The sequence below is a fragment of the Chrysochloris asiatica genome, unplaced genomic scaffold, assembly GCF_000296735.1.
Source record: "Chrysochloris asiatica unplaced genomic scaffold, ChrAsi1.0 scaffold00002, whole genome shotgun sequence".
NCBI classification, from domain to species: Eukaryota; Metazoa; Chordata; class Mammalia; order Afrosoricida; family Chrysochloridae; genus Chrysochloris; species Chrysochloris asiatica.
Window position 1 is genome coordinate 7,417,347 of NW_006408520.1, and position 13,858 is coordinate 7,431,204.

Genomic DNA, 13,858 nt, shown 5'->3' on the forward strand with positions numbered 1-13,858 from the left:
GGATCATATGTAATCTCTATTTATAACTTTTTAAGGAAGTGCCTATCATTTTCCACAGAGGTTATACCATTTTACAGTCCCACAAGCAATGTATGAGAGTTGTAATCTCTCCATACCTTGGAGAGCTTTTGTATTTTTTTAAAAAATCATTGCTATTATTGCTGGGATGATACATGAGGATGTATAAAAATTAAACAGGACCTGTGCCTTACACCATGTAAAAAATTAACTCAAAATGGATCACAGCCTAAGTATAAAACTTAAAACTATAGAAATTATGTTTTGATTTGCATCTTTCTAATGGCCAATGATTGCCAAGTATTTCTTCATGTTTTTGTTGGCTGCCTGAATGTTTTCTTTGGTAAAGTATCTATTCATATCCTTTGCCCATTTTTAAAATTTGGTTGGTTGAGTTTTCTGTAAGTTTTAGAGATTAGTACCACATCAGATGTGTTACTGCTTATTTTTACCCCAGTCTGTTTTTACATTCTCTTTGTACTCTATAGTAGAAGTTTTTTGATACATGTTGAATTTTTAGGAGATTCCATTTATTTGGTTTATCTTTTGCTGTTTATGCATTTTTTGTTATGTTTAGTGTTCTATTTATGCCATGTATTAGGACCCCTAGTGTTGCCCCTAAGGAGCTCTGGTAGCATAGTGATTACAAGTTGGACTGTTAACTTCAAGGTCAGCAGTTCGAAACTACCAGTGTTCGATGGGAGAAAGACGAGACTTTCTGCTCCTGTAAAGATTTATAGCCTTGGAAATGCTAGACAGGGTCACTATGAGTTGGAACCGACTCCACGGCACACCACCACCAGTGTTGCACTCAGTGTCCTGGTGTGGTGCTGCAGGATAATGAGCTGGACTGCAAGGTGAACTTGAACCACAAGGTCGACAGATCAAACCTATCAGCTGTTCCTTGGAAACATTATACAGGGTTGCTATGCTTTGGAACCAACTCGACACACTTAATAACAACAGTGTTGCACCTAAGGAACTCTGGTAGCATAACATGGTAGGTTATACACTGGGCTTCTTAACCTCAGGGTCAGCAGTTCAAATCCACCAACAATTCTGCAGGGGAAAGATGGGGCTATCTGATCCCTCAAAGATTTATATCCTCAGAAACTCTGTACATGGTTGCTGTAAGTCAGAACTGACTCAGTGGCATATGGCAGCCACTGAGTTTTTTGGGTTTTTTTCTTCTCTCCATAATTACCATAGTTTTAAGGTTTTATACTTAGGTCTTTGATCTGTCTTGAGTTACTTTTTTTGTATGGTGTGATGTCTGGGTCCAATTTAGTTTTTCTGCAGATAAACCTATTTTGCCAGCACCATCTGTTAAAGAGAGTGTCTCTTACTCATTTATTAGACTTTGTTGTTTATTCTGGAGAATGATCTGTGTGTATTGGCAAAGCACGTACACTTGGCTGCTGGTCGCTATGATTCAGAACTGACTCGATGGCACCTAAGAGAGAATATAACCATAAATAAATATATATGCACCCAATGGCAGGGCCCCAAATTACATTAGCCTTGTGTTTTTCCCATGGAACAGCTGGTAGTTTCAAACTTCTGACCCGATTCGTAACCACTGCACTACCAGAGCTCCTGCAGAAAGCTTCATCCTTTGAAAGCGCTCTACTTCAGTAAAGATTTATAGCCTTGGAAACCCTGTACAGGGTCATTATGAGTCGGAACTGACTCCATGGCACATATCAACAACAACAAAATTACATTAAACAAACTCTAACAGCACTGGAAAGAGAAATAATTCCACATTAATAGGAGACTTCAACACACCACTTTCAAATAAGGATAGAACAACTAGAAAGATATTCAACAAGGATACAGAAGATCTTAATGCAGTTATCAACCAACCTCACACACATATACATTAACACTCCAAAAAACCCTGTGTAAGTTTTCCAAGTCTTTTTGAATCTTTGTGGGAACAGAAAGCCTCATCTTTCTCCCACATGTTCTCTTGGTAGATTGACCCTTTAATCATTATATAATGTCCTGCCTTATCTTTTATAGTGTATTTTGCCTTAACATCTGTTTTATCAGAGATTAATGTTGCTACTTCTGCTCTTTAATGCTTGTTTGCTTCATGTTATGATTTCCCAGCCTTTGAGTTTTAGTTTATTTATGTCTTGATGTCTAAGATATGTCTCTTATAGACAACATATTGATGGGTTAATTTGTTCCTTCTCCATTCTGTCACTGTCTGTCACTTTACTGGTACATTTAAGCTGTTGACTTGGTATCTGTGGCTGGATGGATCCCCAGGCAATGTTGGTGTGGACTGCTGGGCATAATGGTGGGGTGCTCTCAGTCTCCCTGCGAAGTTGCCTAGGTAGAACAAGGGGTGCCACCTGTACCCAGACTCCCAGCATGGGTGGCCAAGCAGAAAAATGAATGCCTCTCACCTGCAGGCCCTGGCTTGGGTGGCTGGGCATAGGAACTGGTACTGCCGCTGCAAGGCACCCTAGCATGGGTAGCTGGGCAGAAGAGGGGATGGTGTGACTGCTATAAGGCATGTGTAATATGTAATATTGAGGGAGTTCTCACAAATCAATTTTAAGTTTGTGTTATCATTCATATGTTGTTAAGTGGTGTCGAGTTGGTTCCGGCCCATAGCGACCCTGTATGGGGTTTCCATGGAACAGCTGGTGAGTTTAAACTGACGACCTTGGAGTTCAAACTGACCTTGTGGTCAAGTGCTTGTTCTACATCGACATACCAGAATGCCGTCATTCATATACTCAGTTCTAAAAGGCAGTACTATTAAAAGTGATGTCAACCCCCCACCCCACACACAATTTCAGTGTTTTTCAGCAATGTGAACAGCAGTAAATTACTTGATCTTTTGAAAATAATTAATAATATTGATATTTATTTGAATCTTTATACATTTCTATTATTTTTATAAATATGCAGTATTCAAATTGGTATTTGGAGTTTCTAAAAGTGAGCCCTTTGATTTCCCTTTGAATCTTAGTTTCTAATGCTAAACTTTCTTACAACTCTAATTCTATAAAATAGTATGCTCATATGCAATAATTTTAACACACAGAATATAAATATACAGAGATTCTCAAAGTCTGACAAAATTATACTTTGAACTATATGATTTATAAGCTAATTTGACCAAAAAGAAAATTTCCTAGGGTTCTGAACTAGTGGAAAGAACACTGACTTGAGCCAGCCCTAGGTTTGAATATCAGCTCTCCAATCTGCTTAAGTGTGTGACCTTAGGCATTTCCTTTTTGTTTTTCAAGCCTCACTATCCTTCTCTTTAAAATGGGAATAATGCCTATTTTATCTACTTGGAATGAAGATTAAATTAAGACATCGCACTTGTAAGCATAGTGTTTGGCACATGGCGTATGAGCCATGGAGTTGGTTACGACTCATAGCGTTAACAGTTGATTAATAAAGATTGGTCAGGCCTGGTTAGTACTTGGATGGCAGGCTACCTGGTAATACCGGGTGCTGTTGGCTGTTTTTGGAGTCCTGGTGGCAGGCTGTAAGGTGAGCCCTGGACTGCTAACTGCAAAGTCGGTGCTTCAAGCCCACCAGTCGCTCCTCAGAACCCCTTCACAGGGTTGCTATGAGTCAGAACAAATACAAATTGTTGGAGTTTTTTCTGTTTCTCCTTTCGATCTTTTCCTCACCTTCAGGGGAATTCTTCAAGTTTGGCTAATTCATTGACTAATGAGGAGGAATGAATGAACTGTCTTTTAATAATTGCAGAGTGGAAAACATTTTTTTTCTTAGAATGAATGCCAAAACAAACTCAGTTGCCTGCTGATTTTCAGAAGTTGTCTCTAATTGACCATTTCTCACAGAGATTCTGCTGTACAACTTTGTTTCCTGACAACAGGCTGTGAGAATGAAATACTCTCAAAAACAATTTCTCTTTGTTTGCAAAAATACACGATAGTAGTATGCATAATTTCTCTTGAGTTTATATAGCAATCAAATTAGCATTAGCTACGAAAATAAAATCTTCCATTGTTGTTGTTGAATGCCCTTGAGTCAGTTCTGACCCATCGTGACCCCGTATAGGGTTTCTGAGGAATGATTGATGGGTTTAAATTGCCCACCCTGCAGGTAGCAGCCCAGTGTTTATCCTACAGTGCTACACCAGGACTCCAAAATCTTTCATATGTTGTTGCTGTTAGGTGCCGTTGAATTGGTTCTGACTCATAGTGACCCTGTATAAGGTTTCCAAGGAGCAGATTGTGGGTTTGAACCACTGGCCTTGTGGTTAGCAATCCAGTGCTTATCTTACAGAACTCCAAAGCAGTCCTTAAATAGCATTCAAAGCAAAGGAAAAATTAAGTGCTATATCATCTTTAGAAAGTATTTTAAATTGCCACAGATTTTACTTGGATCTTTCATATCATTTACCTTGCATTTGTTTCTTATTTTGTGCTTTTTAAAAATGTAAATAAGAGAAATGTAATAGAAAAATGTTTAATATGTTTTAAACTGTGTGGAAGAAATTTCCCCTTTAGTTTGTAGCTGCTATATTATTTAACACAAATGAACAGAAAACATCAGGTAATAGTAGTCATTAACCAGTGCCAGATATGGTTTTCTGCTCCTGTAAAGATTTACAGTCTTGGAAACCCTGCATGGGGTCGTTATGAGTCGGAACCGACACCACAGCACAAAACCAACCAACCAACCAGGTATGGTTGGTGGTGGTGTGCTGTGGAGTCAATTCTGATTCATAGTGACCCTGCATAGGGTTTCCAAGGCTGTAAATCTTTATGGCAGCAGAAAGCCTCATCTTTCTCCTGTAGAATGGCTGGTAGTTTCGAACTGCTGACCTTTTGGTTAACAGCCTAACTTGTAACCACTACACTATCAGAGCTCCTTAGTGCCACATGTGGTGGTGGTGGTGTGCTGTGGAGTTGGTTCCTACTCATAGTTACCACCCTGTATAGGGTTTCCGAGGAGCAGCTGGTGAGCATGAACCACTGACCTTGCAATTGAAACTGACCTTGTAGTTTTGGCGCTTTAATCCACAGCACCACACCAGGACTCCAGAGCTCCTTAGTGCCAGGTTTAAGTACCATGAAATAATGGTCACCAACTGCTAGTAGTACAATAGCCTTCATTTCTAGCCTGTTGATTATAGTACCATCTCTTTAGCCCTTCAACCCCCACTGTTAGTATAACTGTGTTTTCCTATTCTGAAGTAACCCACCAAGTATTTTTGCATGTTGACTATAAACTTTTACGTTGAATGTATTTAGGTTTGTAAGTCATTAAGCTTTTATTATTATTATTATTTATTTTAATGTTTTCAACTAAAGTTTTATCTTGTTACCAGATTCAGAAGAAGATGTTGTCGAAACTCCTGCTGTGTCCCATGATGAACACACACACCAAGAAATAAAAGGCCAAAAAACACTGGCAACTCCTGCAGTTCGCCGCCTTGCAATGGAAAACAATGTAAATTTCCTTACTATTTTAATTGTGGCATGGAACATAAAGTATGAATTTGTATCTCTTAAAATTTAGCCAGTCATTCCATGATGAAATGGCTCAAGCTGGGATGAAAAAAAATCTGAAAATACGTTGCTGAAAAGTGATAGTTACTTAAAAGTATTCATGAGAAATGAGAAGTGTATACTTAATATTGTTGTTGTTGTTAAGTTCCATCAGTTGGTTCTTACTGACAGCAACCCTGTGTAGTGTCTCTGAGAAGCAGTGGTGAATTTGAACCACTGTCCTTGTGGTTCAAATCAACCTTGTGATCCAGTGCTTATCCTTCAGTGCCACACCAGGACTCCAAACTTAATACTTGTAATAATTAAGCAGTGTGGTTTTATTATTTTTTCTTAGAGGCTAATGATATTAATGGAGTCCTGGTGTGGCACTATAGGATAAGCATTGGACTATTAACCTCAAGGTCAGTGGTTCAAATCTACCAATTGCTCCTTGAAAACCTTATACAGGGTCACTGTGAGTCATACAGGGCACACAACAACAGCAAAGTGTCTTAGCTCAGGTACTCTAGAAGCAAAGCTTGAGACAAGAATTCACATACATGTGACTGATTTATTGAGGCAGTCAAACATTGCTAAGGGAGCGAGGGAGGAAGCTAAGGAAGGGACCAAATGGGATAGAGAATCCTGGTATAGAGCTGTAGGATAATGCACTGGACCACAAGGTCAGTTTGAACCGCAAAGTCGACGGTTCAAACTCATCAGCCGTTTGATATGAATTGGAACCAAGTTAACGGCACTTAACCAGTAACAACAACAGGCAAGGTAAGGATGTCTTCTCCAGGAACTGATCTGATCAGAAGTGAATGAGGTGCGCTACAGAATGTATTGCCTTTAGACAAGGTTGCTGGTCTTTTGTATGCCACTACTTGTCAGTCTTTGCCTGATGAGGGTGGAATGCTCAACCTCCCTAGCAATTTGCTTGTTATCTTATTTAATCTTCACCTAGGAACCCTAAGAGTTTTAGTGTGGTGCTGTAGGTTAAACACTGGACTGCTAACCATAGGTCCGTGGTTCAAATCCGCCAACCCCTCCTTGGAAACCCTATACAGGGTTACTACGAGTCAGAACCGACTCAAGAGTACTTAACAACAACAACAGCAACAAGGAGTCCTAGGGTAGTACATTAGGATAAGTACTGGACTGATAACCACAAGGCTGATAGTTCAAACCCACTGGCTGCTACTTGGATACACTATTAAGAGTCATTATGAGTCGGAACCCACTGGACAGCACTTAACAGCAACTATAAGAAGCCCTGGAGTCATGGTGCACACTGCAAGGTAAGCACTGCACTGGTAACTGCAAGGCTGGCTGTTCAAACATGCCAGATGCTCCTCAGAACCCCTACACAGGGTTGTTAGGAGTCTGAATTGATGGTGATGGCAGTAAGGAGGCCGAATAGTGTAATGGATTAAGTGTTGGGTAATAACACCTGCAACATCAGCAGCTCTGTGAGAGAACAAGGAGGCTATCTGCTCCTGTAACCATTTATGCACTTGGAAACCCTACAGAATTCTCCTCTTCCAAAAAGGGTCACTATGAGTCAGTGTCAGTGGGTTGGTTTTTGTGTGTGTTTTTAACAGCCCTGTGAGGTAATTATTATCAGCCAAGGGCATCCAACTGGTTCATTTCCCTGCTCAGAGTTTGCCTTCCCACCCCAGATATACTGAATTAGAATCTACATTTTATTTTTTTAACATATTTTATTGTGCTTAGCTGAAAGTTTACAAAGCAAATTAGTTTTTTTCTGTTCAACAATTTATACACAAATAATTGCTTGACATTGGTTGCTGTCCTTCCCTCCTAGCATTCTCTGCATTTTCACCCTGACTTACCCATTTTCCTGGCTCATGTACCTCCTTCTTGTTAGCTCATCTCTGCTTTTGAGCAAATGTTGCCAGTTGGGTTTCACGTAGTTGATTGTTTTAAGGACCACATCTTTCATGGGTGTTATTGTTTGCTTCATAGGCCAATCTGTTACTTTGCTGAAAGGTGACCTCCAGGAGTGACTCAGGTTCCAGTTTTGAAAGGGTGTCTTAGGGTGATAGTCTCAAGAATTCCATCAGTCTATCTGTACAGTCCACCACTCACCTGTCAGTTTGTCATACTGTGGTGGCTTGCATGTTGCTGTGATTCTAGAAGCTATGTCCCCAGTGTTTTAAATACCAGCAGGGACACCCATTTCAGCTGAACTTTCAGACGAAGACAGACTAGGAAGAAAGAGAGATGGACTACTTTCGAATATTTAATAACTAAAAACCTGAGGAATAGCAATAGAACACTGTTAGATAGCACCAGAATGTTGACTATTGAATCACTATGAAGAGTACCAGAATACTGTCAAATATATAGTGCCAGAAGATGAGCCCCTCAGGTTGGAAAGCACTCAATACAATAGGGGAAGAGCTGCCTCTTCAAAATAGAGTTGACTGTGATAACACGAATGAAATAAAACCTTTGGGACCTTCATTTTCTGATGGGGCACAACTCAAAATGAAGAGAAACAGCTGTAAGCATCCATTAAAAATAAAACATGGAATGTATGAAGTATGAATCTAGGAAAATTAGAAGTGGTCAAAAATGAAATGGAATGCATAAACATTGATAATCCTACGTATTAGTGAGCTGAGATGGACTAGCATTGGCGATTTTGAATTTGACAAGCACATGATTTACTATGCCAGGAATGACATATTGAAGAGGAATGTTGTCACATTCATCATTAAAAAGAATATACCAACGTCCGTCTTGAAGTACAACACGGTTGGTGATAGGATAATCTCTGTGCACCTACAAGGAATACTAGTTACTACCATTATTATTCAAATTTTCACATCAACCACTAAAGTCAGTGATGATGAAAATGAAGAATTCTATGAACTTCTTCAGTCAGAAGTTGATCAAACATGCAATCAAGATGTATTAATAATTACTGGTGATTGGAATGCAAAAGTTGGAAGCAGAGGAAGGATCAGTAGATGGAAAATACGGTCTTAGTGATAGAAATGATCCTGGAGATTGCAAGACAGAATTTTGCAAGACCAGTGACTTCTACATTGCAAAAACCTTTTTAAACAATATAAAAGAATACTATACACATGGACCTCACCATATGGAATACACAAAAATAAAATTGACTACATCTATGGAAATAGATGATGGAAAAGTTCCATATCAGCCCCTTAAAACAAGGCCAGGGCCAGACTATGGAACAGACCATCAACGGCTCATATTGCAAGTTCAAGCTGAAGCTAAAGAATAATTTTAAAAGGACACAAGAGTCAAAATATAACCTTGAACATATCCCACCTGAATTTAGATATCATCTCAAGAACAGATTTGATGCATTACTCACTACAGACCAAAGACCAGAAGAGTTGTGGGATGATATCAAGAACATCATACAGGAAGAACTCAAAAGTCATTAAGAAGACAGGAAAGAAGGAAAAGGCAAAAATAGGTGTTACATCAGATGGATCTTGGCTGAAAGCAGAGAATACTAGAAAGATGTTTATCTGTGCTTTATTGTCTACACTAAGGTTTTTGATTGTGTGGATCATAATAAGCTATTGACATTTTGTAGAATGAGTATTCCAGAACACGTAATTGTGCTCATAGGAACCTGTACATAGACTAAGAGGCAGTTTTCTGAGCCAAAGGAACACAATTCGGAAAGGGGTACGCCAGGGTTATAGACTTTCACCACACTTATTCAATTTATATGCTGAGCACATAATCCCAAAAGCTGGATTTATTTGAAGAAGAACGTGGCATCAGGATTAAAGGAAGACTCATTAACAACCTGTGAAATGCAAAATGAAGATCAGAGATCTTCATCAGCAAGTATATTAAGTGTGGGGTGCACCTCAATGTAAAGAAAACAAAAATCCTCAATACTGGATCAATAAACAACATCCATATAAATGGAGAAAAGATTGAAGTTGTCAAGGACTTCATTCTTCTTGGATCAACTATCAACACTCATGGGAGCAGAAGCCAAGAAATCAAACAATGTGTTGCATTAGGCAAATTGCTGCACAAGACCTTTTAAAGTATTGAAGAGCAAAGATGTCAGTTTAAGGACTAAGGTGTGCCTGATGCAAGCCATGGTATTTTCAATAAACTCATATGCTTGCAAAAGTTGGACAGTAAATAAGGAAGACCATCGAATTGATACATTTCTGTTATGGTATTGGAGGAGAATATTAAAAGTACCATGGACTGTCAAAAGAACAAACAAACCTATGTTGGAAGAGATACAGCCAGAATGCTCCTTGGAAGTCACGATGATCCAACTTCATCTCTCATACTTCTGGCATATTATCAGGAGGGATCAATCAATGTAGAAGGATATCATGTTTGGTAAAAATGGAGAGTTGGAGAAAGAGAGGAAGACCCCCAACGAGATGGATTGGCACGATGACTGCAACAGTGAGCTTAAGTGTAGCAACGATTGTGAGGTTGGTGCAGGACCAGGTAGTGTCTTGTTCTGTTGTACATCGAGCTGCTGTGAGTCGGGAGCAACTCGAAGGCACCTGACAACAATAATAACAACAATTATTCCAGTAAGTCTAGTCTTTTTAATGATTTTGAGTTTTGCTCTACATTTTTCTCCCTTTCTAACCAGGATCTTCTATTGTATCCCTGGTTAGAATGGTCTGTAATGATAGTCAAGCACCATCTAGTCTGATTTCAGATTAGACAAGATTGTGTTTTTTATGCGCCATTAGTTTTTGAACTTCCTTGAGTTTTGATTTCCAAAACAGAAAGAGGCCAATAATTGTACCTTTGTTGTTATGTGCCCTCAAATCGGTTCATAGCCTCTCTGACTAGGGATTCTGAGGCAGTAAATCTTTATGGGATCCTGTTTCCCCTGCAGAGCTACTGGTTGATTCCGTCTGCTGGCCTGTCATATAACCTACTATGCTACCAGGGCCCCTTTAATTGTCTCTTAGATGGCCACATAATCTATATTTTAATAAGATCCTAGGGTGATTCTTACAGATTCCCAGGTGAGTTTGTCAAAATGTAGATTCTGAGTCAGTATTGTTGTTGTTATTAAGTACTGTTGAGTGGAGTCTATTCCAATCCATAGCAGTCCTGTATAGGGTTTGCAAGGAGTGACTGGTGAGCTTTGGGATTCAAACTGAATATTTGGGGGTGGAAATGCAAATTCTTATCAGGAGGTCAGTCTGGAATAAACTGGTTTGAAGCCCTGTAAATAACTAGTCAAAGGTCACACAGTTATAAGAAAGTGGTGGTGTCAGGATTCCAAAGTGTAGATCTGTGTCATTTCAAAACTCTTGCTGTTAATCATGATACGCTGCCTCAACAATCATCACTTCTATTATTTCATTACTTTTGTGTCAAACAGTGTTATCTCTATTATCTCTAACACATATTATCTCTATTCATTGCTTTAGCACTATTATGCCCATTTTAAAAATTAGAAAGGGCAGGGAGGAAGATCACTTGCCTAAAACAAGTAAGTAGCGGGACGGGGGATTTGAACACAAGTCTGTCTGGCTCCAAAGGCTGAGTTGTTTTTGCTGTGTTCCATAATGCATTTTTTTTTTTAAATAAATGTTTTATTGTGAATTGTGTGATAGTCTACATGGGATAACAGTTATTCACCATTGCATCACAAGAGACCCATCTGTATTTCGTTTCATCAGCCCTTCCTGGACAGGCTGGATACTATTCACTGGAGACTCTACCGTCCTCCACGCCCTTTGGATCTAGGTTCCCTCTTGAAAGCTTGTAAGCCAGTCACTTCTTACCTTTGTATCCCTCCCCCATTTTGGGTAGCCAATGTCCAAGTTGCCCATCCCTGTCTACCCTTTGTGTGGAGGGTGGGAATAGTTCTTGCAGCAGGGATTTGTTTCCTCTTTTGAGCTACTGCATTTATAGGTGTAGGTTGCATTTTTTTTTTTTTAATTTGTCTGTTTTGGTTAATTATTATTTAAGTTATACTTTAAAAAGAAAGAAAGAAAAAGTTTTCATTTTGGAAATATTTTGGTAATAAAAGCCATTGAAATGTTCACTACCCTCAACCAGTGATGCTACCACTGGGGAACTATCCTAAGTAAAAAAAATCGAGGGTACAGTCTTTTCTGTGTGTTTATATAAAACCAAAAATTAGAAGAAGTATTAATGTTCAAAATGGGGGAAATGCTTGGGGAAATTATGTTATAAACCAAATATGAAAATATATGTAGTCATTGGTGGTGGTTATGTGCCGTGGAATTGGTCATAGTGACCCTGTACAGGGTTTCCAACGCTGTAGATCTTTATGGGAGCAGAAAGTCTCATCTTTCTCCTGCAGAACAGGTGGTAGTTTCGAACTGCAGACCTTGTGGTTTGTAGCCCAATTCGTAACCGCTAGGCTACCAGAGTATGCATTCAAATATGGAGATCATTTAGCATAAGAGGAAATAATAATATGGAACATTAGGTTGTTCAGGGAATCTGGTGAAATAACGATTTCATATATTGCTTTGAAAGCTATAAAACATGTACCAATGTTATTTTTTTAATTATATAACATATTACCTTTATGATACTGGAAACTATGCTATTGTTATTTTAAATACCAGCGGGGTTACCCATGATGAATAGATTTTAGTGGAGTTTCCAGAGTAAAACAGACTAGAAGAAGGAGAGGAAGACTACTGCTGAATGCTTATCCACTGAAAACCATATGGATAGCAGTGAAGCAGAAGATGAAAACTTCATGTATAGCACCAGAATATTGTCAGACACTGTGCCAGAAGATGAGCCCCTCACAATGGAATGTACGCAGAACATAATAGGAAAGAGCTGACTTCTCAAAATACAGTTGACCATGATTACATATTGAGGAAAGCTCTGGGGACCTTTATTTGCAGATGGGCATAATTCAAAATGGGGAGAAATGGCTGCAAACATCCATTAATAATTGGAACATAGAATGTATGAAGCATAAACCTAGGAAACTAGAAGTTGTCAAAAATGAAATGGAATGCATAAAAATTGATATCCAATGGTACATTGAAGGAATTGGCAAAGAACAAGGCTCCAGGAATTGATGGAATAAAAATTGAAATCTTTCAAGAAAGTGAGGCGGCACAGGAGGCACTCACACATCTTTGCCAAAAAATTTGGAAGACAACTATCTGGCCAACTGATTGGAAGAGATCCATATCTGTGCCCATTCCAAAGAGAGGTGACCCAATGGAATGTGAAAATCATCAGACAATCACTTTGATATCTCATGCGAGTAAAGTTTTACTAAAGGCAATACAGAAACAGCTTCTAACCAAAAGATTGGCACCTTAGTCCTCCAACTAACATCTTTGCTGTTGAACACTTTAAAGAGACTTTGTCTCATACTTTGGACATATTGTCAGGAGGGACCAATCACTGGAGAGGGATATCATGTTTGGTAAAATGGAGGGTCAGAAAAAAAGAGGAAGACCCCCAGCGACTGGCAAAGTGGCAGCATCAATGGGCTCAAGCGTGGCAACAATTGAGAGGTTAGCCCAGGATCGGGCAGTGTTTCGTTCTGTTATGCATAGGGTCGTTATGAGTCGGTACCTACTCAATCGCATCTAAAAACAGCAACATGCATGTGAAAGTTGGATAGTGAATAAGGAAGACCGTCAAAGAATTGATGCATTTGAGTTATGGTGTTAGAGGAGACTATTGAAAGTGCCATGGACTGCCAAAAGAACAAATAGATCTGTGTAGGAAAAAGTACAGCCAGAGTACTCCTTGGAAGTCAGATGGCCAGACTTCGTCTCTCAAACTTCAGACATAATATCAGGAGGAGCCAGTCCCTGGATATTGTGTTTAGTAAAGTAGAGGATTGGAGAAAAAAGAGGAAGACCCCAGCAAGATGGATTGGTACAGTAGCATCATCATCAATGGGCTCAAACAAGCATCGATTGTGAGGTTGGCCTAGGACTGGGCAGTGTTTCATTCTTTTGTGCATAGGGTCGCTATGAGTTGGTACTAACTGGGTGGCTGTTAGCAACAACAGCAACATGGTGGCACTGTCGGACAAGCACTGGACTGCTAACTAAAATGTTGGTATTTCAAGCCTACCAGATGCTCAGTGGGAGAAAGATGAGGCTTTCTACTCCTGTAAAGATTTATGGCCTCAGAAATCCTATACAGGATCGCTATAAGTCAGAATTGATTTGATGAGATTTGGCTTGGTTTAGTTTGATGACTTATATACGAAGGGGCTTGGACACCCTCTGGGCAGTTGTACTGTGTCCTATAGGCTTACTGTGAGTCCGAATTGACTCAATGGCTAGCATTTAAGGGGAGGCTTTCTACTC

The 13,858-nt window shown here is 39.4% G+C and overlaps 1 protein-coding gene across 1 annotated transcript in view; it reads left to right on the forward strand.

The window, feature by feature from the left end:
* The window catches only part of DBT (dihydrolipoamide branched chain transacylase E2), a 70,390-nt gene that overhangs the window by 30,454 nt on the left and 26,078 nt on the right, over positions 1 to 13,858 (forward strand). The window contains exon 5 of the mRNA XM_006830918.1: positions 5,354 to 5,475. Within this exon, the coding sequence (XP_006830981.1) occupies positions 5,354 to 5,475 (122 nt within the window). The remainder of the gene's footprint in view (positions 1 to 5,353; positions 5,476 to 13,858) is intronic.